Raw genomic sequence first — 25,551 nt, 5'->3', positions numbered from 1 at the left:
TGGCTCAGCAGTTCTCTCTAATGTCCTACATGACCCTACGGGCGACTTCTGAGGGAATAAGGAAACATATAAAGCAGATTCTCCTTTGTGTGCAGAGGATGCAGCCAGTCTCCAGCCTCCATGTCCTGAACTACTCACACTTAGACTAGATGGAGCAGGTGGACACACACACACACACACACACACATCATGCTGCAGCCATAGCACACACACAAACACAGCCAGCCAAAGAACAGTGAAGAAAAACCCCACATTGAGGACAGAGGTTACTGCTACACTACTTATGTCTTCTCCTCCTCCTCTATATTACACAGGATATTGTCATATTACACTGCTGTTCATATACAGTCATCCAGCATCCAGGAAGTGAACAGCACAGATCTCCACCAATGGACTCTTCCAGCTCAGAAAAAAAAAGTGCCAAATAGTGACCGACAACTTTTCCTCGACCACCCTTATGTAATAGGGCCAGTGTCCTATTAGAATGTTGCTCATAATATGTATGAGCAAAACCTATACAATTCATATAAATTTTACAGCTGGAGTCGGTACATTTTTTTTCGACTCAGACTCCAGACAAAACTAGTTCCGACTCAGACCTGGTTTGTCATAACTAGAAATTCTATAATTTTGGATGATGCCCATACATTGTTAATAATAATGTCAGCAGGCTATATGAACCTGCAACCAAGGGAGCGTCCCCCCTTGAGCAACCCTGTCCAATACGATTTTTCCCCTTAAGCAAATGACATGGTGCCCACCTAGAGAGTGCCTTTAAATCTCTGCTTTATGAGTGTCTTGTATATATATGTTAGGGTAGTTTGCATGCCCCAGGTATTCAAGCTGGGTCAGTGCTACACTGCCGAAATGGAAGTCTCTAGAGATCCTGCTAATTTTGCCTTCAAGTAACAATGTTGTCTAGTTCAATGGTCACACAACTTGGTGAATTTCTTCAGTGGTATAGTGGGGTGTCAAAAATGTGCACCACTTTTTTAAAAAAAAGACAGCTGCACTCTTTTCAATATGCTTCTCTGTTTCAATTCTTTGAATCCCGAACAGGGATCAATGTGTAGTTATATATTATAAATGACTACCCTGTGAGGTTCAATTTTCTCATTATATGATAAGCTAAACTGCTTGGCTCAAAGATAGTGACAAGTGCCTTAAAGGGAATGCAAGTAAACCAGCGTGTTGGCACTCTATGATAGTGGTGCACATGGACTTCTTTGTATTTAAAGGGAATGTGTCATTAGCAAATAATTTACTGTTCAAATCGAATATTAAAAGATTTTTGGTGATTTTTTAAACGTTTTCCCTGTCCTTATCTATATTCAATAAAAATTCAGCGAATGGCTGAGCAGTGTTATTTGTGTGTTAGGACATACAACAGGAAGCGCTGAGCAGCAAGGACCAGGGCCATTGGAAAGGCAGCAGAAGGGGATGAGGCAAGTTAGTTGTTGTCTTTCAACCAGTCTGAGCCGTACCAAAAAAAAAAAAAATTCTACCAGCGGAAAGTTTTTAAAGTGTAACTGTCATTTAATTTATTTTTGCAGAAATCAATAGTACAAGTGATTTTAAGAAACACTAATATTTTTATTAAGCAATGAGTTTCTTTCTGTACTCAAAAAGCTGTTTTCCTACCTCACCCCACCCCCCCCCTCCAACTTCTTAGCTGTGTATTATCAAGGCAAATTCATCTACGTTACAGAGGAGCAAAGTGATGATGGGTTTGTTGTGTCAATTATATTCTGAGTGAGCAAGCGAGCAGGAAGAGGAGACAAACAGCTGTACAGTTTGGAGACTTTCTGGGCACATAAAACACTGGATTCACAGGTCAGACTGCTTAAAGCTGGACTGGGAACTTGGTGACATAAGATTGCAGGATGTTGTATCATACAGGTCTGCCTTTTCTTCTCTCAATGCTCACTCATCCCCTTTGGTCCCACAATAGACCATAATGGACAAAAAAAGTATGCTTTTTCTGAAGTGTGTGTGTGTGTGTGGGGGGGGGGGGGGGTTCTTTTGCATATTAAAACCTATTACAGAGCAAGGCAGTGAAGTCAGAAAGTTAGAGCTAGTTTTCGCTGGGATTGGGGGAAAAAAAAAAAAAGTACTACCTCCAGCGTTAAATTTTTTTAAGCATTTAACACTAATGTATAGCAACCAGAAAAGCTCTCTCACGTACATTTTCTTTCCACCAGATATCAGTAATATAGCACTGGCCCTATTAGTAAAGTAGGGTTGGGGAGAAGTTGTCGGTCACTATTTGGAAGTTTGTTTCTGAGCTGGATGAGTCCATTGTGTGGGGGGAGATCTGTGCTGTTTTTTGTGCAGTGCAATTGTGTGGTCCATCTCGTCTAGTTCAGACAGGACATGGTGGCTGGAGACTGCACGCGCACACACACACGCACACACACACGAGAATCTGCTTTATATCTTTGCCTTATTTACACAAAAGTCGCTCCATGATCATGTAGGACATCATGTAAGCTAAATCAGATCTACTTTACACCAGTGTGTTAAATGACTCCCCTGGTGTCTGACTGGCAGTCCCTGATAAAACCCCACAGCCCTGTTACAGAGTTTTGTTAAAATTGCTTGTACTTTTGATTTCTGCAAAAATTTTAATGACAGTTACCCTTTTAAGGGACGAGGTCACCTCATAATCACATATACAGTAAATCTGTTCATACACTGATACAGAAACCACCATCAAAAACAAAAGGTATTATATGCGAGTTTCCCTTTAAGTTCAATATGCAGACATTTTATGTTCTACAGAGAGTGTCCCTGAATGAATCATATTAACCCTGCTGCAACCACCCCCTCAGGAATAACAGCGCTTTTGTTTGTGGTGGTGGCTGCAGCAGGGTTAAAATGATCCAGGTCAGGGAGGCTCAGTAAAGCAGCACTGTATGAGGCGCCAGTTTACACATACAGAGTACAGCGGGGATAGGGAGCTGCTGTGCTGTATCTCAGCTATGCTGTCCTAGGCCCACCCCTGGATTATGATGCAGTGACAGGGGCTGTAAATGACGCCCAAAGAGGCATGATTACAGCCAAACCCAGCCCCCGGGGACATCACTACTTGGCCTGAACAAACGCCCACTTGACTACCTTACAGGAATTAGCATACGGCGCGGGACAAGATCAAAGTATGATTTTGGGGCGTATCAGGCAGGGGCAGATGCTACAGATATATGTGTGGACAGCAGGGGCATAACTAGAAATGGCTGGGTCCCATAGCAAACTTTTGATTGGGGCCCGACCTCGACCGACCACTACGCCATCAACACACCCAGCTCTACACAGGTTCTGTACTCCATTTACATTACAGTGCAGTTATATAAAATGACTCACAGGGGACTTCTTCTCTGATCAGAGTTCTTCCCTTTTCATTTTCTTCTCCATCTGCCCTGGGCCATTAGAACTTCTCTGAGCCACAAATCCACAGAACCTGCCAGAGAGACATATTAGGCTCCACACTCTGGCACCATCCATATCTCTCTACAAACTGCACATCTGTATTGACCCCTTTACACCGTAATTTAGTGGGTAGCCCTGATCACTGATGTTATAGTATATGCCCCCTCTGTGTAGCCACCTTATAGATGGCCCCTTGTTCAGTCTTCCATATAGATGGCCCCATGTGCATCCCCCCTCTGTGCATCCCCTATAGTATATGACCTCCCCCCTCTGTAGCCCCCCTTATAGATGACCCCTGTGTAGTCCACAACAGTAGTTGCCCCCACTGTGTATCCCCAGTGTAGTTCCCCCTTATAAATGGCCCCCATCTGTGTAATCCCTCTGTGTAGTGCCCCTTATAAATGGCCCTCTATGTGTAGTCTCTCTTATATATGGCCCCATCTGTGTATTCTCCCTAATAGGTGGCCCCCCTCTGTGTATCCCCTCCTAAAGTTGGGGCCCTCTGCGTATTCCCACCTGTGTTGTCCTCCTCTGCCCCCTTATAGATGGGCCCCCCCCCCTGTGTTGTCCTCCTTATAAATTACCCCTGTGTCGTCCATCCCCCTTATAGAAGGTCCCCTGTGTTGTCTCCCTTGTAGATACCCTCTAATGTTGACCACTATAGATGCGCCCTCATGTTGTCCCCCTATAGATGGCCCCCTTATGTTGTCCCCCAATAAAAAACCCCTTATGCTACCCCCCATAGATAGCCCCCTTTGCAAAGCAGAAAAAACACAAAAACAAAAACACACACAACTCACCTAACACGCTCCCCAGTCGGCTATCTTCTCCTCTTTTTCCCCAGCAGCTCTGCAGCTCAGTGTCTGCCGGGGCTAGTACTTCCGGCACAGGGAGAGTCTCTAACAAGTGCTCCCTGTGCCGGAAGTACAGGCCGCGGGCACACACTGAGCTCACTAGTACCTGTGCTGACCGGGGATAGGAAGGAAAGCCAGTGCTGTGGCATTTCGTCCTATCCCTGGGCAGCACAGGTACCAGTGAGCTCTGTGTGCCCGCGGCCTGTACTTCCGGCACAGGGAGTGCGTGTTAGAGACGCTCCCTGTGCCGGAAGTACTAGCCCTGTCGGACACTGAGCTCAGGACTTGTGGGATCCCCGGGACACTCTCCACCCCCAGACCCCAAACAGCTGCAGCACCTGGGAGGCCTGTTCGGCCACCGGGTGCTGCAGGCTGTCACCCCCGGGGGCCAGGACCACGGGCCCCCTGATGCGGTGGGTCCTGTAGCGGCCGCTACAACGGTGGTTCCGCCACTGGTGGAAAGTGTGTTAAAGGGTGGATTAGCATGGATTATTGCTGTGATATCGATTTTTCAGGTGATTGGCTCCCTTTAAAGGAAATGGCACCCTTATACTGTACATATTAAATGGGTGCCCTGTCTGACCAAAACCAACAGATCTGGACAATGGAGCACAGAGACAGAATCCAAATTGACAAGAAGAAATAAACATACTGCACCTTCTCCCATCTCTTTACAGGTGAAAGTGCATGGGTAGAACACCCTCCAATTAAAGTGAAGGACTTATGTTCCAACTACAGTTTCAAATAATTCATGTCAAAGTACAGCACATCTCTTAATCCAGGTAGCAAAAAAAGTTGAAGTCCGTTTTTTTTTTTTTTTTTTTTTTTTTATGTACTGTGTGCGTTCCATTGACTTCAAAGCATTGAAGTCAATTACATCACCACAATACCTGACGTCTTATTAAATAGAAAAGAGGGATGCAGTTTAGTTTTTTCGACGTTGTGTGAACATAGCCTTACACTGTGGAAACATAGCGCATAAGTGTTCAGTGGTTTTGTTTTTATCTATGTATAGCAGGATGTCAATAGGTGTGTCTGGAGTAGGGATGGTCCGAACCTGCCGAGGTTCGGGTTCGTATGAACCCGAACACTCGGCAGCAGATTCCCGCTGTCTGCCCGCTCTGTGGAGCAGGCGGATCCAGCGGGAGTAACGCCCTGAAAACTGGGATACAGGCTATGGCTGTATCCCAGTTTTCCAGGCGGTCCTCCCGCTGGATCCGCCCTCTCCACGGAGCGGGCATACAGCGGGAATCATTACCGAGGCTTCAGGTTCATACGAACCCGAACCGAACTCAGTTCGGACCATCCCTAGTCTGGAGTATTCAATAAAGAAAGACAGACTGTGTCTGTTTCTTAGTATGATGGTGCTTGAAAAAGGTTACGTTGTTCTCCAGCTAGATATGGTGGCACAACATATGCTAACCAGAAAGGTGTTTTGTAGAGCACATCTAAGGTTTGTGATATGAAGTATTTCATTGATTTCGACAACCTCCAATATTCTGAGTCAGGATTACAGAAATCTGTAGGCTTGATGTAAACCAACCAACAGCAGATGTATGGAACCGGTTCTTAATTACAGAAATTTCTGACATGTGAATACACCCTTTACATTCCTGGTAAACAGTAAAATAAAGCACACCTGGTATGAGTATTGTCTTCAAGGGACGGACTTCCACACCTTGAGCAGGGTACTGCAATGGAGAATTTGCTTGTGTAATAATAATCCTGTCTGCTGGGTTATACATCCTGAAGGAGGAAATGACAAAAAAAAAACAATACTATTAGAGACATTGTTAATTGATTTTAATCAGTTGGAAAACAAAGGAGTTGCACAGGAGAGACGGGAACAGTAAAAATGGAAATCAATGTAATTTAGAACATGCAGGGGGCTGGAAACTTTATGGGAGTGCAAACAAGAATGAATTGCGATTAGTACGAGTGAGATCCATAGACCTCCAAGGCAAAGCAATAATTTTGATAATATGTTGTTAGTGAGGTTACCCAAATGGAAGTAAAGGCTAAAATTTTGTAGTTATGGGTGACTTCAATATGCTTTATGTTTACTGAAATACAGTATGTCTTGTGCATTTACAGGTAAATGCAGCAACTTACTCAAGTCTCTTACCGAGGCATCTCTAAAACAAATAGGGTCCCATAGCCGGCCAGGTTTATGGTTTCACATTAAAACTGTGGGCAATCCCATACTACAGCCAAAGTAATGACATTTTCTTTCCATCTTTCTAAAATCTAAGGAAATGCTAGAGCATTTAAAGAGTGTGTCAATAAAACACACTTCTGACATATTATAGCCACATGCCAGAAGTTTTAATTGGTGGAGGTCTGGGTGCTCAGACCCCTTCCATCTAGCGATCGGCAGGTGCATAAAGGCTTGCAGCCACTCTACCCTTTCATCTCATGCACATGGTGCAAATTTCGCTCTCAATGGTAGTGTTTCAATTGACGGAATTATAATAGAGCCTGCGGAACTTCCGGTAGATTTGTTTACCAGAAGTACCATAGGTTCAATTATAATGCAGTCATTTGTAACCGCTTTAAAGTATTACTATCATGTAAAAAACTAGACATAAATAGAGGCAGTTTAAAAGTTTTGATCAGTTAGGGTATGGGTGCTAAGACCCCTACAGATCACTAGAAGAAGCGGAGGAAGCTCTCTTGGCCATCTCTTTGCTGCATAAGGGCTCCATTGACTATATAAACCCTTGCCCTGTGAAGAGTACCTCTTCTCGATTGTTCTATAGATCATGGACCCACAGCTATGGACAGCACTACAGATCTGCATCCAAAGCCGCTTGCAATTACATGGAACTATTCATTGGTGAGAGATTATCCGTGCTACAATTGTGGTCCGTACTAGGTCCTGTGAGTATTATGTGGTTTGGATCACGACCCTGTAACACCTACGGGCGTGTGAATGGGGCCATTCAAATGGATGGGTCTGTAGTCTGTCAACAATTGAGGAGAAATGAAACGTGTGAATGTAGCCTAAGAAGTTAGCTGAAAAAGTTGTAATGAGGTAAACAATAATCCTGCATCAGAAAGAATTTTTTTTTAGATATATGTAACAAAGAAGAAAAACTGTAGCATTAATAAAATTATTATTGGAGAAAATAATTTCACTGATGGGGATGGGATGGTGACTGACCATTTAGCTACTTTTATTTTTTAAAGGTGGCTTTCAAAATAAAAATGTTGGGCTTAGCAGTACCTCTAGTTGTAATAAAGAACAATGTTTTAGGCTATCTTGATTGTTTAAATAGACCAACTGGCCCAGATGGCACCCCCCCCCCCCTAGATTGTGTATGCATTAGACTGGCACAACCTCTGTCCCTCCTCATCATTAGGAATGCTCCAGGCAGATTTTCTACTATTCCTCACCTGTGTCAGCCCTGCACATGGGCTGGATCGTTAAGGCACCTGTGCAATGTTCAGACAGGAGAAAATGTTCTAGGGGCATTCTTAATCATGAAGAGGGCGGGTAGGAGGGACAGAGGGGTGTCGCAATGCTAAGGCATTGGTACTCTAGGCCAGGCCAGTTTGACTCAGGGCTGCAAGTTTAAAAGTTGTTTTTTAGGACAATAACTGCATCACCTGCTGAACGGACCCCAGGACAGATCTTAGATTAAAAACAGCTATCCGAGTCGCTTTAACCCTGATGTGATGTGCGTGACACCTAGGCTGAAAATGATCATGAGCATGTTTCAGCAGATAATAAATGAACGCAATACTACAGGAATCCCACTAATTTACCTCCATGACAAACTGTCCAGAGTCCATTTGTATGTGCATTAGGCTGGCACCACCTCTTTATGCTTTCTCCCCAGCCTCCTCATCATTAGGAATGATCCAGGTTCATTTACTGCTGTTTGAGCTTTGCACAGGTGTATTAACGATCCAGTCCATGTTCATTATACACACAGGTGGGGAATAGGAAGCAATCTGCCTGGAGCATTCCTAATGATGAGGAGGGTGGGGAGGAAGGACAGAGAGGGTGTGCCAGCCTAATGCATATACAAATGTAAGCCCCGGCCATTAGACACAGCGCTGCAGGATTAAAAGTTGTTTTTATGACAATAACTGCATCCCCTGCCGAACGGACAGATCTTGGATTAAGCTATCTGAAGGTACAAGTGGTTTGGGGGGGTTAGATTGTGGGTACAGAGTCGCTTTAAGAGTCTCAAAACACAGGACTAGCCCGATATTCCTCAAGGAAGGACCCAGCCAGTGTTATTGTTTGGCTGGTCTCCCGGAGATCAGCTATCTGTTTCTCTTATTTAAGAGCTGACAGGCTAATCACTGCAAATGGAGAAATCTGTTCATCAGAGAGTGGTGGCAGCAATGATTATTCTCTGGCCGTTAGCTGCCTTTCGGATTAAGGGTATTTGAACCGATACCAGACTGCGGCTGTGCTGCAGGAATGAACATGTGTGAAGCAGCCATACCACACTACATCCTGCTTCATCACGGGTTTTATATGGGTACGGTATGCATCGAGAATGAAAATAAACTCATTGTTGCATTTGTAGATTAGGGATAAAAAAAAAAAAAAAAAAAAAGTACTCATCTATTGCTCATACTATGGATTGCATTGCAATTCTACTATTGATTTGAATTATCTGTGAATTTTAAATTCTCTACATTTAAAAAGGAGTGAAATCTGCAGTTAAAATCCAAAACAAACGTTGCAGAATCCACACCACCACAGGTCAGTTTGTGCAGGAGATTTTTTTTTAAGGCTAAGTTCGCACAACGTAATTTTCTATTAATCACGGACATTGTTGCTGATTTGCAATTTACTGTACTGCACTGCAGTGAATGGAATCCCAGCCGGAGTGCATACACATAGGAGGAGATTTATCAAACATGGTGTAAAGTGAAACTGTCTCAGTTGCCCCTAGCAACCAGATTCCACCTTTCATTTTCCAAAGAGTCTGTGAGGAATGAAAGGTGGAATCTGATTGGTTGCTAGGGGCATCTGAGCCAGATTCACTTTACACCATGTTTGATAAAATCTCCCCCATAGTATACACTCCAGCCGGGATCCCTAGCTCCCACAGGAAAAACTGACATGTCAGTTTTGTGCGCCCGCTGATCATTGAATAGCGGCCGCACAGAACTGTCAGTTCACACGATGGAAAGTGCACCTCTGGCCGCACTTTACATTGTGAAGTTAGTACAGGCCGGGATGATCTTCACTGACACCAGCTGTTCTGTAACACGGCCAGGTCACAGAATGGCCAGTGTCTTATGCTGTGTAAACCCGGCCTAAGTCTTATCCATGTGGTCAGTTCTGTAAGAAAGTAGCTTCAGGAACTCTGCAGTTTAGCCGTAGTTTAACAGTTACCTATTCCTGGCTGACACAAGAGTGTACATAATATAATCAGTAAGCAGCTGCAGGTTATGGCATACTTCTTTATCTAGCAAACTAACCTTCTTTAACCCACTTAAAGGTGCAACTTTTTATTTTTTGGTGATCTGTAAGATGACTTATTCTTACAGATGACCAAATGGTCATTTGGTCAGCTGTAAGATGGCTTATTCTTTTTTTTACAAGATGAGCAGTGTTTTTGGCACTATTTTTCAGTACATTTATTGTAGAGTGTTTTTTTTTTTTAAAGCAAACACAGAAAAAGGTCACCTTTGACTGGATCTGGAAGCCTGGGTCTGGCTATCCGAGTTTGTGCACCCACCTGAGCCTTTGAGCCAACACAGTGCCGTCCGACAACACTTTTTATGAATGTATGTAGCTAGGCTTCCAAATCCACAACAAAGTTTTGTACGAGGCGGCACTCCAGTATATAGTGAATGAAAAAAGGTTTTCATTCACCCATCAATGTGCAACGTTTCCATCTCTCACAGAGATCTTTTTCAAGCAAGATCTCAATTAGAGATGAGCGGACCGCCGGACTTTGGTTCGACGGCATCGGCGCGCTCTGATTATGCCTGAGATCCTGGCCGCATAGTTGCGATCCTGCGAATATGCAGCCAGGATATTCCAGGGAATTCACCATGGATTCCCTGGAATATCCTGGCCGCATATTCCCGGGAGCGCAACTATGCGGCCGGGATCGCAGGCATAATGAGAGCGAACTGCTTTCAGACCAAAAGTCCAAACAGTTCGCTCATCTCTAATCTCAATGAGAGATCGAAACGTTGCACATTGATGGGTGAATAAAAACCTTTTTTTCATTCACTATATACTGGAGTGCCGCCTCGTACAAAACTTTGTTTTGTTTTTGTGGACGTCGTTGCCCTCAGCCACCTCCTCCCCGGCTATATAAAAAAAAAAAAAAAAAAAAAAAAAAAAAAGCCCCCAGGCCGGAGTACCCCTTTAACCCCTTAACGACGTACGCCCCCGCAGGGTGGGCTTTAATGCAAACGGGCGTATACGTACGCCCGATGTTTCCCCGATCGCTGTGTGTTCACACACAGCGGACGGGGAAGATGGCCTGCTATAATGTATAGCAGGCCATCTCTGCTCGTCGGCACGGGGGGTGATTAACCCCTCCCATGCCGACGATCGCTGCTAAATGCTGATCTATACAGATCAGCATATAGCAGCTGAAAACAGCTTTCCGGGTCATCGGTGACCCGGTGGCCCGGAAAGCAATGGCGATTGGTGCTGTCCGAGATAGCACCAATCGCCATTAGTGTCCCCACCAAAGATGGCGCCGATGCCACCCCCACGATCGCCGCGATAGGCCGGCCAGTACCGGCCGGCCCATCACGGCGATCATACTGTAAAAAACAGTTTTGCCGGGTTCTGCACCCCCCAGCTAGGTATCTGAGAGGTGCAGAACAGGTGTGTGTGGTGCAGGTGTACCATACTCACCTGATCTAGCCGTCCGGAGCGAAGATCTTCGGTCCGCGCCGTCCTCGCGTCTTCTTCGCGTCGCTTCCGGGTTCGTTCGTCCAGCGTCGGAAATCTTCGGAAACGCTCGGGTCCTCGTGTTCGGCGGGCCTCGGTAATCTCCGGCAGTCTTCTCTCTACTGCCCCCTAGCGGCTGATCAGTGAATATCATTCACTGATCAGTTGCTTTGGGTTAAAAAGATTTTTATTTTTTTTTCCAATTTTTTTTTTTTTTTACTTTTTTTGCGCCCTAACGCCGCTGAGTACTGAACAGCATCGCACGTAAGTGCGCCACTAATCAGCAACTCCTCCTTTTTGGCGTAGGAGCGTTTTTTCCCCCTATATCCTACCGCCACTGTCTGCTAATAAGTGCCGCACATAAGTGCGGCATTTATCAGCAGCTCCTTTATTGGCGTAGGGATATTATTTTCTTACTGTCAAAAAAACACTACATTACACTACACTACATGAAAAAGTTTTACAATAAACATTTACATACCCCATATACTAGTCCCCGTATAAAGATGGCCCCCAGGGTGTTTTCGGCGTCGGACGCATATGCTATTATTGCCTCCAACACCGAAACAGCCAGTGAGAATGAATGGGGGGATCCTTCTTTCCTCCATTCATCCTCATCATCATCATCATCATCCAGTGACGTGTCTGGGGGTAGCATAGCGTACGCTGCCCCCCAGACACGTCTTTTCCGCCAGTACCGTCCCAATAAGAGATCACGGTATGGCGTGAAATTCTACAAACTCTGTGACAGTACCTCAGGGTACACTTACAGATTTAGGGTACGTGCACACTGCAGAATGGCGAAGGATAACCCTTTGTGCATTCCGCAGCTCGCACCCACCGGCGGACTGATGCAGGCGCGCGTCTCCACCCGTGTCATAGACTCCATCCTATGCACGGGCGGATTCCGTTGTCCGTCCAAAGAATGAACACGTTCATTCTTTGGACAGAGGGCGGAATCCGCCAGTGCACAGAATGGAGTGTGACACGAGCGGAGACGCACGCCTGCATCAGTCCGCCGGCGGGTGCCAGCTGCGGAATGCACAAAGGGTTATCCTTTGCCCCCTCCCCCCCTCAGAGTTAGTGGGGAGATCGTCCGGGAACTGATCTTCCCACTGCTGGATAAGGGTCACCACCACCTGTACGGGGATAACTTTTATACCAGCACCCCCTCCTCTGGTCTCTCGCTGCCTGAGCTACTGTAGCTTGCAGCACAATACGAAAATATCAGAAGTAGTAATAAAGCCCTAATATTTAGCAGCCATGGAGCGGACCCAGCGCTTCTGGATAGGAAGGACCCCGTATCGCACCAGGGCAACATTTTCCAGGTGACGTCCCCCACACTGGAGAACGGGAGAACCCAGAAGAAGTGCAGAGTGTGGCGTAACAGGGGGTTCAGGAAGGACACCATTTTCCAGTGTGACACCTGTCCTGATCACCCCGGCCTCTGCATACTGGATCGCATCAAGGCGTACCACACGTCATTGGAGTTCTACATTATCTAAATTCTGTCCCTTATTCCTATTTCAGGGGTCACGTTGATCCAGGGATTATTCTGATCGCCATTATGGAGTCGGGAAGGAATTTTTCCCCTGTGATGAGGCTACTGTTGTCTGCCTCACAAGGGTTTTTTGCCTTCCTCTGGATCAACACAGGTTGAATTTGATGGACACCTGTCATTTCCAACCTTATAAACTAATAATTGGCCTAATACCCCCAAATAAATTAGAATTGTCCCTTTTCCCCAGCTAAGTAGGTATGGCCGCCATTCCCATTAGAGGATGCCATGATGCAATTACAGAGCCTCTGTGCTGCCGGGACAGAAGAAAACCCCCACAAGTGACCCCATTCTGGAAAACTACACCACATAAGGAATCTAACAAGGGGGGCAGCGGGGATATGGCCCCCTGGTGACGGCCACATTTGTGGCGTGAAAATAAAAAAAAATTATTTTTTATTTTCACGGCACATGTTCCACATATGTGCCCATCACCAGTGGGGTCCATATCCTCACTGCACCCCTTGTTGGATTCCTTATGGGGTGTAGTTTCCATAATGGGGTCACTTGTGGGGGGTTTCTACTGTCCTGGCAGCACAGGAGCTTTGTAAATGCGACATGGCCTCCATCCTCCATTCCAGCCTCTAAATGGCGCTCTGTCCCTTTGGTGGCTTGCCCTGTGCCAATATGGCACATTATGTCCACATGTGGGGTATTACCCTACACGTTTTGTGTTCACTTTCTTTTTTAACCCCTTGTGGAAAAGGAAAAAAAATCAAGGCTAGACCAACATTTAGTGTAAAAAATGTTTAATTTTTACACTAAATCATTGATCTTGTCTTGATTTTTTCATTTTCACAAGGGGTTAAAAGATAAAAAAAAAACACAAAATGTGTAGAGCAATTTCCCCTGATTATGGAAATACCCCACATGTGGACATAAAGCGCCATGGGGGTGCAGGGTAAGCCTCCAAAGGGAAGGAGCGCCATTTGGTTTTTGGAGGCTGGATTTGGCTGGAATGGATTTCGAGGGGCCATGTTGCATTTAAAAGGCCCCTGTGTTGCCAAGACAGTTGAACCCCCCCACAATTGACCCCATTATGGAAACTACACTCCTCAGGGAATTTAACAAGGGGTGTAGTGAGCATATGGACCCCACTGGTGACGGACACAAATGTGGAACAATATGGCGTGAAAATTAAATATTACATTTTTTACACTATAATGTTGGTTTAGCCTTAAATTTTTCATTTTCACAAGGGGTTAAAAGGGAAAAAAAAAAACACACAAAATGTGTAGAGCAATTCCTCCTGAGTCCGTAAATACCCCACATGTGGACATAAAGCGCCATGTGGGTGCAGGGCAAGCCTCCAAAGGGAAGGAGCGCCATTTGAATTTTGGAGGCTGGATTTAGCCAGAATGGAAGATGAACGTCATGTCGCATTTACAGAGCCCTTGTGCTGCCAAAACACTGGAAACCCCCCACAAGTGACCCAATTCTGGAAACTACACCCCTCAAGGAATCTATCAAGGGGGGCAGCGGGGATATGGACCCCTTGATGACAGGCACATTTGTGCCATGAAAGTGAAAAAATGAAAATTTTCCCTTTCACGTCACATTGTTCCACATTTGTGCCAGTCACCAGTGGGGTCCATATGCTCACTGCACCCCTTGTTAGATTCCTTGAAGGGTGTAGTTTCCAAAATGGGGTCACTTGTGGGGGATTTCCAGTGTCTTGGCAACACGAGGGGTCTGTAAATGCGACATGACCCTTGAAATCCATTCAAGTAAAATCAAGCTTGCAAAGGCCAATTGGCGCTCCTTCCCTTTGGAGGCTTGTCCTGCGCCCGCTTGGCACTTTATGTCCACATGTGGGGTATTTCAGTACTCGGGAGAAACTGCGCTACACGTTTGGTGTTTTTTTTTTCTTTTATCCCCTTGTAAAAATGAAAAATGAAGGCTAGAACAACATTTTAGTGTAAAAAATAGAATTTTTCCTTTTTTACACCACATTGTTCTGAAAATCTGTGAAGCACCTGTGGGGTCCAAATGCTCACCGCACCCCTTGTTACATTCCTTGAGGGGTGCAGTTTTCTAAATGGTGTCCCTTTAGGGGTGTTTTTTAGGTTTTGGCACCCCAGAGCCTCTGCCAACCTGAAGTGGTACGGTCAAAAATAACCAAATATAACGGAGGCGTTGAAATTCACTGGGCGCTCCTTTATATCTGAGGCTTGTGGTTGCGTCAAATAGCGCAATAAGGCCACATATGGGGTATTTCTATAAACTGCAGAAATGGGGCAATCAATATTGGGGTGCATTTCTCTGCTAATAGGTTTATCATTATGAAAGATATTGGATTACAATAAAATCTATGCACAGAAAATAAAAATTTTCAAATTTCTTACACACTTAGCTTTTATTTCTGTGACTCCCCTAAAGGGTTAAAACACTTTCTGGGTGTGCTTTTGCAGAGTGTGGGGGGTTCAGTTTCTGAAATGGGGTGCTTTGTGTTGCTTTCTAACACACAGGCCCCTCAATTACACTTTAAACCTGAACAGGTCCCTGAAAATATCTGATTTTGAAATTTTACAGAAAATTTAGAAAATTGCTGCTAATGTTTTAAGCTTTCTATTGTCTAAAAAAAATGAAATATAGTTTAATAAATGCCACCAACATAAAGTAGATATGTTGCTAAAGCTATTTAATGTATCATTTATGTGGCATAACCATTTTCTGTATAAGCAGAAAGGTTTCAAAGTTTGAAAAATGCATTTTTTCACAATTTTTCACGTTATTTTGGTGTTTTTCATAAAGATTCGTTATGGGTATCGACTCCATTTTACCAGAAATGTAAAGTACCATATGTCACGAGAAAACAATCTCAGAATCAGCCAGATAGGTAAAAGCATCCCGAAGTTATTAATGACTAAAGTGACACAGGTCATATTCATAAAATTTGTCTCTGTCCTTAAGGCCATTTTAGGCTCTGTCCTTAAGGGGTTAAACACTTTTCATTTTTTCCTCTACTGATACTTTGCCGGCAAATACGACATATCACCTTAGTCGGAGAATCAGAGGCTTGATCAAAAAAGGCCCAGGCTTCACAGGTTTGGGACCTCTTAGACGGCAAAAACCTAGTCTCCCCACTGCCACCACTAAACCACGGCTGGCGCAGTAATATCAGCGACCGCCCTCTCCCTTAGGTCGGACCCGCACTGTAACTATCTCATACTCCACTGGTTATGCCCTCGCCAGCTGTCGCTCCAAAGACCATGTTGGATCCGCAATGTCATCATCATCATGATAGGTGACTTCCTCTATCTGACATCCTCAAACTGTGGGCTAGAAGCCACAGGCACTTTCAGGCATTGCTGCCTGCTCGGTATTTCTGATGACAGACCAGCTTCCTGATCCTCCTCTGAGGGCATCAGCAATTGGGTGTCACAGCAGACTAAATCATCCTCTTTGGCCTCTTGATCTTTTGAACTGCCTTCTGACCCCAACTTCATTGTGTGGCCAAAGAGCTCTTCAGAATGTGGAATATTTTTAGTGGTCTGTATATTGGGTAGGGACATTCTACCCATTCTACAAATGCACGTACACAAATGAGATTTACGTTAAATTACTGTATAACAGATGTCTACTATTTTGTTTTTTTTGTTGACGGACAGAAAACGTTTTTCAGCTTATAGGAATAGAGCTGTTATCACTAAACAAATGTATGTTTAATTATTGTATAACAGATGAGAGCAAACCTAAATACACCTTTGGGCACTATGTATAAATTGGCAAATCCAATACGCAGCCTGCAATACCAAAGCTAAGTATTGCTGTGACTGCAATGCTGTCTATGGACAGGAAAATGCTTGTTGCAAATATGCTAGCCTAACCTTGATAAACAACCCACTAATCTCAATAACTATCTCAGTAATATCACTAATCTCACTACCTATCTGTCTAATTGAAATGCCAGCATGTTGGGAGACAATGATACACTGAGATAGCAGTCTGTACAGCACAGTGACTTTTATGAGATGGTCATGAGATTTTAGCAGCCAATGAGACATCTACACCGCAGCTATGACGTTTCTGACACTATGGGGGAGATTTATCAAAGGGAGTAAAATTTAGACTGGTGCAAACTGCCCACAGCAGCCAATTACAGCTCAGCTTTCAGCTCCGGTAAAAGGAAAGAGGAGCTGCGATTGGCTGCTGTGGGCAGTTTGCACCAGTCTAAATTTTACACCCTTTGATACATCACTCCCTATGTGCTCTGCACCGATTGGCTGGCAAAAAGGCGCCCGAACGCTAACTCGAACAAACAGTAAAATATTCCGTTCGAGTTCAAGAAAAATCGAGATGTTAAACTCAAACCTAACTTTTTGAAAGAAATTTTATTTTGCTGGAGTACCCCTTTAAATACAATTCTATAACATGTTCTGTGAAGAGTCAGTAGCAGTATGCTCACTTCCACATTGTCACACACGATAGTGACTTCTCATAATTTATTTCAGATTGACCTTTTAAAGGAAGTGCTGTTGTTTCTGCTGATGACATCAGGGAAGTTAGTAGTAACAAATTATAAGTGACCATAAAGTCATCCCAGTGTCACTCATCTTTTCCAACAAAGCAATGTATAGCTCTCTCATATCAGGTGATATTTCCCATACTTCTTCATGGTTTCGTTATTTTTATATGGGAAAGTTAAACCTACAAGACGCACTTACTTTCCACAGACACTGAAAATGAGCGAGGATCCGGTCTGAGGATGAAGAAAGCAAAAAAAAAAAAAAAAAAAGACTTCCAACAAACTTTTTTCTGTACTTAAAAACAGGTATACAGTCTTTTTGCAGGACTTTTTTTTGCGTATACATTTGCAATAACCGTACTCAAGCTGATACTGCAGATTTTGGGTCACTCTTTTACAGATGAACATAATAATTAAAAGGAGTTTTCTGATGACAAAACCCATTTTCTGTTAAAAAAGAAAACATATATTGGTAACTAAAGTTAGGGGAAAGTAGGTTGTCACGGAAGATCGACGGTGGGTACAAAGGTCGGATACCCATGACCTCTTACTTTTCCCCAATCCTGTGGATAGGGGAAAAGTAATTCCCCCTCTTTAATGCAAACTGTCTGCTCTCATCTTCATTAGCCCCACTTCCTGTCCACTCACCTGTTCCTGCGTACACTCTAGGTTGGACTTCAGCCAACTGTATCTCACTCCCACAACACCACCTTCACTATAACCCCATAGAGTTTGCTGGATGCCTGATTAGAGGGTACACAGGAACAGGAAGTCTGGAACAGGATGTACACTAGACAAGAAAGCATTGGGAAAAAAAGGAAAATAAGTTTATCAGCTTTAAATAAGCTTCATTGTCAGAAAGCCCTCATTTAGATGACCATAGCTTTATTATGTACCACAGAGGTGCATAGAGATTCTGCTATACCTCCAAATGTCTTATTTCCATCCAGAAGTATACAAACTATTTTCTGTTGCATATAAATGAACAATGTAATAAAGAAAAAAAGAAGCTACATTGGAAGCCCCTCAACAGAGCCTGTGCAACAACAGCCGGAGGCCGTACAGCTCCTCACTAAGTATCTACACAGAAGAACAATACAACGTCTGACTAATTACCTCATCTTGAAATTTTTATATTCCACCTCTCTTCTCTTATGTGTTTCGCCAATCCCCAAAGGCTCTACAGCTGCCGTAAAGTTCAGAGCAAAAGGTTTTCCTATTAACTCCTGTCTGAAGGGAAGGTTTAGCGTTGTCTCTGCTTCACATCTGCAGTTGTTCTTTGGCAAGAGCCTGCAAAATTAAATAATAAGTCACAAATGGTTACATAACATGTGCAGTCATTATTAAAGGCGTACTCCGCTCAAACAGAACGTTTCACATGTTGCTGCCCATGGTGAGACTAACAATTCATTCCATACTTATTATCTATTCAGTCTCATTCTCCCAGTTCTCAGCTGCTGCTTTCTGCTGAAGACACAAAAAACTGTGTGAGCTTTTCTCTCTGTCCGCCCCCCTTCCCCCCACACACACTTGGATGCTGTTGGATTCCTTTGTTGTTGGGGGTTGTTGTCTTGAAGGGAAGGGGGAGGCTAAAGAAAAAGCTCACACAGGTTTTTGTGTCTTCAGCAGAAAGGAGCAGCTCAGAACTGGGGGAAGGAGACTGAATAGATAACACATATAGAATGAATTATTAGTCTCACCATGGACAGCAACATATGAAAAAAGTTATGTTTAAATGGAATACCCCTTAAACTCCAGACGATTATTATCTTTTAGCAGCCTAAAATAAAATTAACAAACATGGGAAATGTTCCTTTCATTGAGTATCCCTGCCCCAGAAAAAATGTAAACGTGAGTCAGAGTGCTAAAAAATAAAAAAATAAATCATACTCATCCTTGCTGCAATTCCAATGGCTTTTGGTCCTTCCTTGTGCCCCCGACAGGCTGATCCTACAGGTATTGATCCTCAACCAATCAAATAATGAAGGTGACCCACCTCTGCCAGTGATCGGCTAAAGGAGCAATTCCTGAACATATATGATACATCCCAGAAAACAGCAGTGTCCAGTGGGGACCCCCCTCCTTTTCAGTTGAGCCTCCTGTGCATTCATTCAAGATAGTTGCCTGCTTTCTCAGACTACACTATGCGCAGTTTACGTAGGTCTGAGACACAGCCTGTGGTCAGATCACCACGAGGAGAGAAGGGCATGTCTTAGACTACGTAAAGGGGTTGAGTTGTTCAGGTTATATATTTTTAGGAACACTTTTTGAATATAAATGTAATTAAAATTCTACCTACATTACTATCTTATACTAGTGCAGTAACCCATGATGGTATTGCCCACTGATTAGTCCTGTAGAATGCATGTACTGGATAATTAAATATACCTAAATAGGACAGTAGTCATGTCAACCCCCAACCCATCACCACACACACACACACACACACACACACACACACACACACACACACACACACACAGTGTAATCCCTAGCCTTCCGTTAGCAACCAGGTTACGGGATAACTATGTCACATTCCTTACTGTGCATGTGTTTACTTGTAAAACATTTCTGAATTTCTCAACAACAACAAAAAATTACAACACACAACTGTGTCTAGGGGATCTTGTTACGCTGTTTATATAGTACACAGAGAAAGACCGTGAGGAATATAAGAGCAGCAGCTTCTACCATGGAAACAATGGACTAATCTGTGAGCTATACCATTTTTAATTTTCTAGACAGGGGCCAACTTCACTGGAGAGCTGCAGGTTTCCCATCCCTGATATAAGGGATGGCTTAGGCTGGATGCTCAAACTTAAATTTACTCTGGAATATTGATTGTGGAATTTGCACTGAAATTCTGAAGCAAAATGCAGCGCAATGTTAGTGAACGGGTTGATAATTAGAGATGGGCGAATTTACAGTAATAAAGAGAAGTGAGTGCTTTGTTATCTCTGCAATCCGCTCATCAGCCACCTGCCATTTAACTCCTAGTTTCCCAGGACTGGATCCAGCTTTTCCCAGCACCCGGGGAGGAGCAGCATGGAGCACCAATAAATTAGAAGGCAGCCGGCTGATGAGCGGATTTCCGAGATAACGAAAGGTTTTGTTAGTTAGTGTAAATTCGCTCATCTCTAATGATAATCTTTATTCCCTCATGCTATAAAAGTCTGCATGAGTCTGAGGATTCTAAGCCTTCTATGGATTATCAAAGCTGTGGGCTACCCTATCTGGAGCAGCAATGTCATGGATTTTCACCAAAGATTTCGTTTATGACAATTCAATGTGTGAAATCCAAGGCTTAATTATGTATTTAAATTTCCGAAAAAATAAAAAATGATTAGAGATGAGCGAACCTTGAGCATGCTCGAGTCCATCCGAACCTGAACTTTCGGCATTTGATTAGCGGTGGCTGCTGAAGTTGGATAAAGCCCTAAGGCTATGTGGAAAACATGGATATAGTCATTGGCTGCATCCATGTTTTCCAGACAACCTTAGAGCTTTATCCAAGTTCAGCAGCCCCAGCTAATCAAATACCGAACGATCGGGATTGACTCTAACTCGAACCCGGTTCGTTCATCTCTAAAAATGATTTTTCTTTCTAGTTTTTACAGAGATTTTTTTTCTTTTGTTCCTCAGCATCAACATATTGTGAAATCACAAGTTTGCAATCATTTCATCTTCCTCTTCCTTGTACAATGTCAGGAACTTTATGATGAAACAGGAAGAACACATTTGCTTACTATATTTAAAAAAATATTTTACTAAGCAATAATGTATTGCAAACTAATGCTAAAAGAATACATAAGTTCCAATGGACACTGTTGGCTGAGGCTCCTTTTAAGGTCATGCATTAAATGTATCCGAGGAGCATTTATCATTATTATTTCAGGCTCTACAAGCATAAGATGCCATACACATAAGATTGTCTAGATGTCAGAAGGAGTCTGTGCTCAGGTCTAGGAGTGAGTGGACTGCTGCAAAGAGCGACTCTGGCAATGCTATGTTGATAATGGATCCTTTTATTGAGTGTTAAAAAGAATATCTGTGAATCTTCTATAACTTAATTTGTGCAGTGAATAATACTTTGTGCTGGAGGTGATGGCACTAGAGAATTAGTTAAAGTGTCACTGTTGTGAATTTTTTTTGCAGAAATCAATAGTCCAGGCGATTTTAAGAAACTTTGTAATTGGGTTTATTAGCCAAAAAAATGCATTTTTATCATGAAAAAGCAGTTTGAAGCTCTCCCTCCTGTCTTCATTGTTCTCCTATGGAGAGAGCTAAATAAAAAACCAAAACAGGACAACAAAGAGTTAATCTACAAATACCTCACCCTCTATCTCCTCTGACAGTGAGCACTGACCTCTCTGACCTCTGAATACAGAGTTCACCCAGCTCCATGCCTGTAATCCTTTGTTCTCAGCTTTCTGCTGTCAGCTAACTCCCTCCTTCCTCCTTCCCCCTCCCCTCTCCCTAGAACAGACTGGGTACATCTGATGCAACAAGTCACAATTTCCTGATTTTTTCCAGTGAATGGAAAAGAGGAGGGAGGGGGGGCCTGGGAAAAGTCTTTGAATGCAGATAATGGCATATTTGGCTAATAAACCCAATTACAAAGTTTCTTAAAATCACCTGGACTATTGATTTCTGCAATCTTTTTATTCCAATCTCTAGAGGTCCCTGAAAACCCCTATGAAGTTGTATACACAGAAAAATATTTACAATGATGGGAATGGGACAAAAAGTGTTCCCACTGCATTGTTGTATATAGTATGTAGGGTATCCCAAAAGCAAGTAAATCAGTTTATATAGCTTATAAATTTCCACTGATTTTAGTGTCATAGACAAAATGTTACATTGCTTCTGTGGTAGAATAACACAGTATATAGGTCTCTGGGTTGAAGCTGTATGGCTGTGCGAGTGGAGCATACGCCTTTTAAGCACTGCAGTGTGGGTCTGAGAACACAGCTCTACCAAGTCTATGAGGCCTTATAACAATTTACATTAGTACAATGCAAACAGTACAAACTACTGAAACAGCAGTATATTCATCAGTCACAGATACAACATGCACAATACGTACTCGAGCACTTCATCTTTCCATTTCAAGCCTATCCCAGCATATTTTTCGAGAGGCTGCAATAGACTGCTATCCAGGATGTCCTCAGGGGCTTCTCTGTTCCAGATAGCTACCACCTTGTCAGACTTGTTCCACATGTGAATGCAGAGTAGGGACATTGGCACAAAGACTGCCACAGCAAAGCACAGCCTTCTGTTTGCCCGCATTCTGCAAAAAAGATATACATAATTAACGGTTTGTAGATAATAAAAAAAAAAAAAAAAAGCAGACCTCAAGAAACATAACAGTGTGAGACCCCTGTTCCAACTCTGATTTGTTGTACACCTATGTGCATGGAGACCAGGACATGAAAAACAGACACGTGCAGCAATACTTTCATAAAAGTACATTTCAAAGTAGGAAAACATTTATTTTACAGGTTTATTTTAAATAGGAGAAACAATAGACTTTAAAAGAGTTTAAATGAAATCTGAGCAGCAGTAAGTGTGTCTGCTTTTCTTATCACATCGACAATTTTTCTATTTCTAGAATAGATTTGCAAGGTTTGCTGACAGAATGAATGTGCTTTTGTTGGATACACTTGTTGGGAGCATGCATGCTTCACAATGTAGCGATTCATAATAATAACAATCTTATTGTTACAATATTTAAATATCCCAATAGATTTGACAGATGAAACCCACAAGATTTCTCCTTAGCATATCCTCAATTCTATAAATAAAGTGACATTTAAGTCCTGTAAAAAGGGTAATCCTTATTTCGTAACAGGTCAGAATCTGTATTTCCATTAAAATGCTAAGGATAAGAGGTTAGCAATCTATGGAGACATTCTTTTGCTCCATGTAAAAATAACTTTCTTTTATACAACCATTACGGGACAGTCTTGGTCTTGCAATCCCCCTTTCCCTTACTTACCTTGGTTGCCCTCCTCAGCACATGCTCCAGTTCAGCCATCTCCTTCTTATACACAGATGCCCCAAAGTTAGACACAAGTAATTTGTACAGAGGAAATAGTACATTGGGGTCCATGAGCTATGAGATATGTAGGCACAGGGTGAGTCAAATATCTCAGGACTCTTATTAAAGGAAAATGACATATCCGAATACCCCAGAAAGAAGGTATGTACATTCTTTGGTGTCATCTTTAAAGCCACCATATCAAGAACAAGTTTTCCAAAAAGGGAAGGTGGTCATGTAGCATAGCAAAGAAGAATGGTTTCAAAAACGGATTGCCACAATTAGATTTGCAATCTCTCTTGTAGGGCTGGGCGATTAATCGAATTAATTCGATTAATTCGCCCAGAATTTGAGAAATCGATTTGACTTTTTTGGAAAATAGAAAATCGATTTTCCAAAAAAATTATTGGATTTGGGCGCGCGGGCGGGCTGCTCGCATCCTCCAGCTACTGAAACAGCGTGAGGAGCGAGAGCGCCCAGCAGCGTCCTATGTCCCCGCCTCTGACCCACCCCCATAGCCGGACGTGTACGCGTGCTTCCTCCCGGCCGCACATGGAGGTCCCCGGAGTAGGCTGCAGATACTGAAGCATCGGGTGATCGCTGCGGGTGCTGGAGCTGTACAGCAGCGACACTATCACCCGATGCTTCAGTATCTGCAGCCTCCTCCGGGGACCTCCATGTGCGGCCGGGAGGAAGCGCGCGTATATGTCTGGCTATGGGGGCGGGTCCGCTGCGGGGAGTAGTGCGGGCGGGAGGAGAGGTGGTGTGCGCCCGCGCAGAGCGGGTACACCAGGTATGTTCCCTCCTGCCCCGGTCTGCTCCATGCCCCTGCCGATCTGCCCTATTCTCCCCCCGATCTGCCCCATGCATGTCCCCCAGTGTACCCCATGCCTTTCCCCCCTAGTCTGCCCCTTGCTCCCCCCAGTGTGCCCCATACTTGCCCCCCCCAGTGTACCCCATGCTCTCCAGCCCAGTGTACCCCATGCCTTTCCCCCCTAGTCTGCCCCTTGCTCCCCCCAGTGTGCCCCATACTTGCCCCCCCCCAGTGTACCCCATGCTCTCCAGCCCAGTGTACCCCATGCCTTTCCCCCCTAGTCTGCCCCTTGCTCCCCCCAGTGTGCCCCATACTTGCCCCCCCCAGTGTACCCCATGCTCTCCAGCCCAGTGTACCCCATGCCCTTCCCCCCCAGTCTGCCCCATGCTCCTAGCTATGTCCCTGACCCTCATCTTTACCTGTACTACTACTACTACACTCCTCATCTGTACCTGTACTACTACTACTACACCTCTCATCTTTACCTGTACTACTACTACTACTACTACACCCCTCATCTGTACCTGTACTACTACTACACCCCTCATCTGTACCTGTACTACTACCACACCCCTCATCTGTACCTGTACTACTACTACACCCCTCATCTTTACCTGTACTACTACACTCCTCATCTGAACCTGTACTACTACACCCCTCATCTTTACCTGTACTACTACTACACCCCTCATCTTTACCTGTACTACTACTACACCCCTCATCTTTACCTGCAACCCTACTACTACACCCCTCATCTTTACCTGCAACCCTACTACTACACCCCTCATCTGTACCTGTACTACTACTACACCCCTCATCTGTACCTGTACTACTACTACTACACCCCTCATCATTACCTGCACTACTACTACTGCACCCCTCATCTGTTCCTGTACTACTACTACTACTACACCCCTCATCTGTACCACTACTACACCCCTCATCTTTACCTGTACTGCTAATCCCCTCATCTGTACTACTACTAATACACTAGTACATAGGGCACATATTTGGGAAAACTACTTATATGGGGCACACAATGGGCTTGTCTACTACATAGGGGCACGGGAGGAGCACTGTTACACTGGGAAGCAATATGGTTGTTGTCTCAAACGTCTATAAAATAGTTTCTGATGCTGCAGGGAGAAAAATGTCCTGTTTAGCAAAAAGAGAAAATATCGAGATTTAAATCGAGAATCGTCCAAAATTTAAAAAAAAAAAAAAAAAAAAAAACACGAGATTTTATTTTTTGGCCATATCGCCCAGCCCTACTCTCTTGTGGTTATCATAAGTTTGAAAGTTATAAAAAGTTCATAACAATTGGATCCAATGCCTTCAGCTCTGTGTTCAGAACCAGGGACAGCACATTAAATGCATCACATAGCTGTGCATTACAGGTAACATTCTGGACAGTTGTAGCAACTTTCTGTGTTGATAACCATTGAACCACTAGATGGCAGCTTTCAAAATGGAGGCAATGTTCCATACATAGTCTAAAAGATATG

At 43.8% G+C, this 25,551-nt stretch overlaps 1 protein-coding gene across 2 annotated transcripts in view; it reads right to left on the bottom strand.

Annotated features, from left to right (window-relative positions):
- B4GALNT1 (beta-1,4-N-acetyl-galactosaminyltransferase 1) overlaps nucleotides 1–25,551 on the bottom strand; it is a 121,869-nt gene that overhangs the window by 41,881 nt on the left and 54,437 nt on the right. For both annotated transcript variants that reach the window (XM_069970345.1, XM_069970344.1), the window contains exons 2-4: nucleotides 22,279–22,482; nucleotides 18,309–18,482; nucleotides 5,920–6,026 (exon numbers count right to left, since the gene is read on the bottom strand). In XM_069970345.1, the coding sequence (XP_069826446.1) occupies nucleotides 5,920–6,026; nucleotides 18,309–18,482; nucleotides 22,279–22,481 (484 nt within the window). In that variant the 5' untranslated portion in view covers nucleotide 22,482. The remainder of the gene's footprint in view (nucleotides 1–5,919; nucleotides 6,027–18,308; nucleotides 18,483–22,278; nucleotides 22,483–25,551) is intronic.

Source organism: Dendropsophus ebraccatus, chromosome 5 (assembly GCF_027789765.1).
Source record: "Dendropsophus ebraccatus isolate aDenEbr1 chromosome 5, aDenEbr1.pat, whole genome shotgun sequence".
In the NCBI taxonomy this organism is placed as follows: domain Eukaryota; kingdom Metazoa; phylum Chordata; class Amphibia; order Anura; family Hylidae; genus Dendropsophus; species Dendropsophus ebraccatus.
This window is presented reverse-complemented; position numbering and strand designations above follow the sequence as displayed.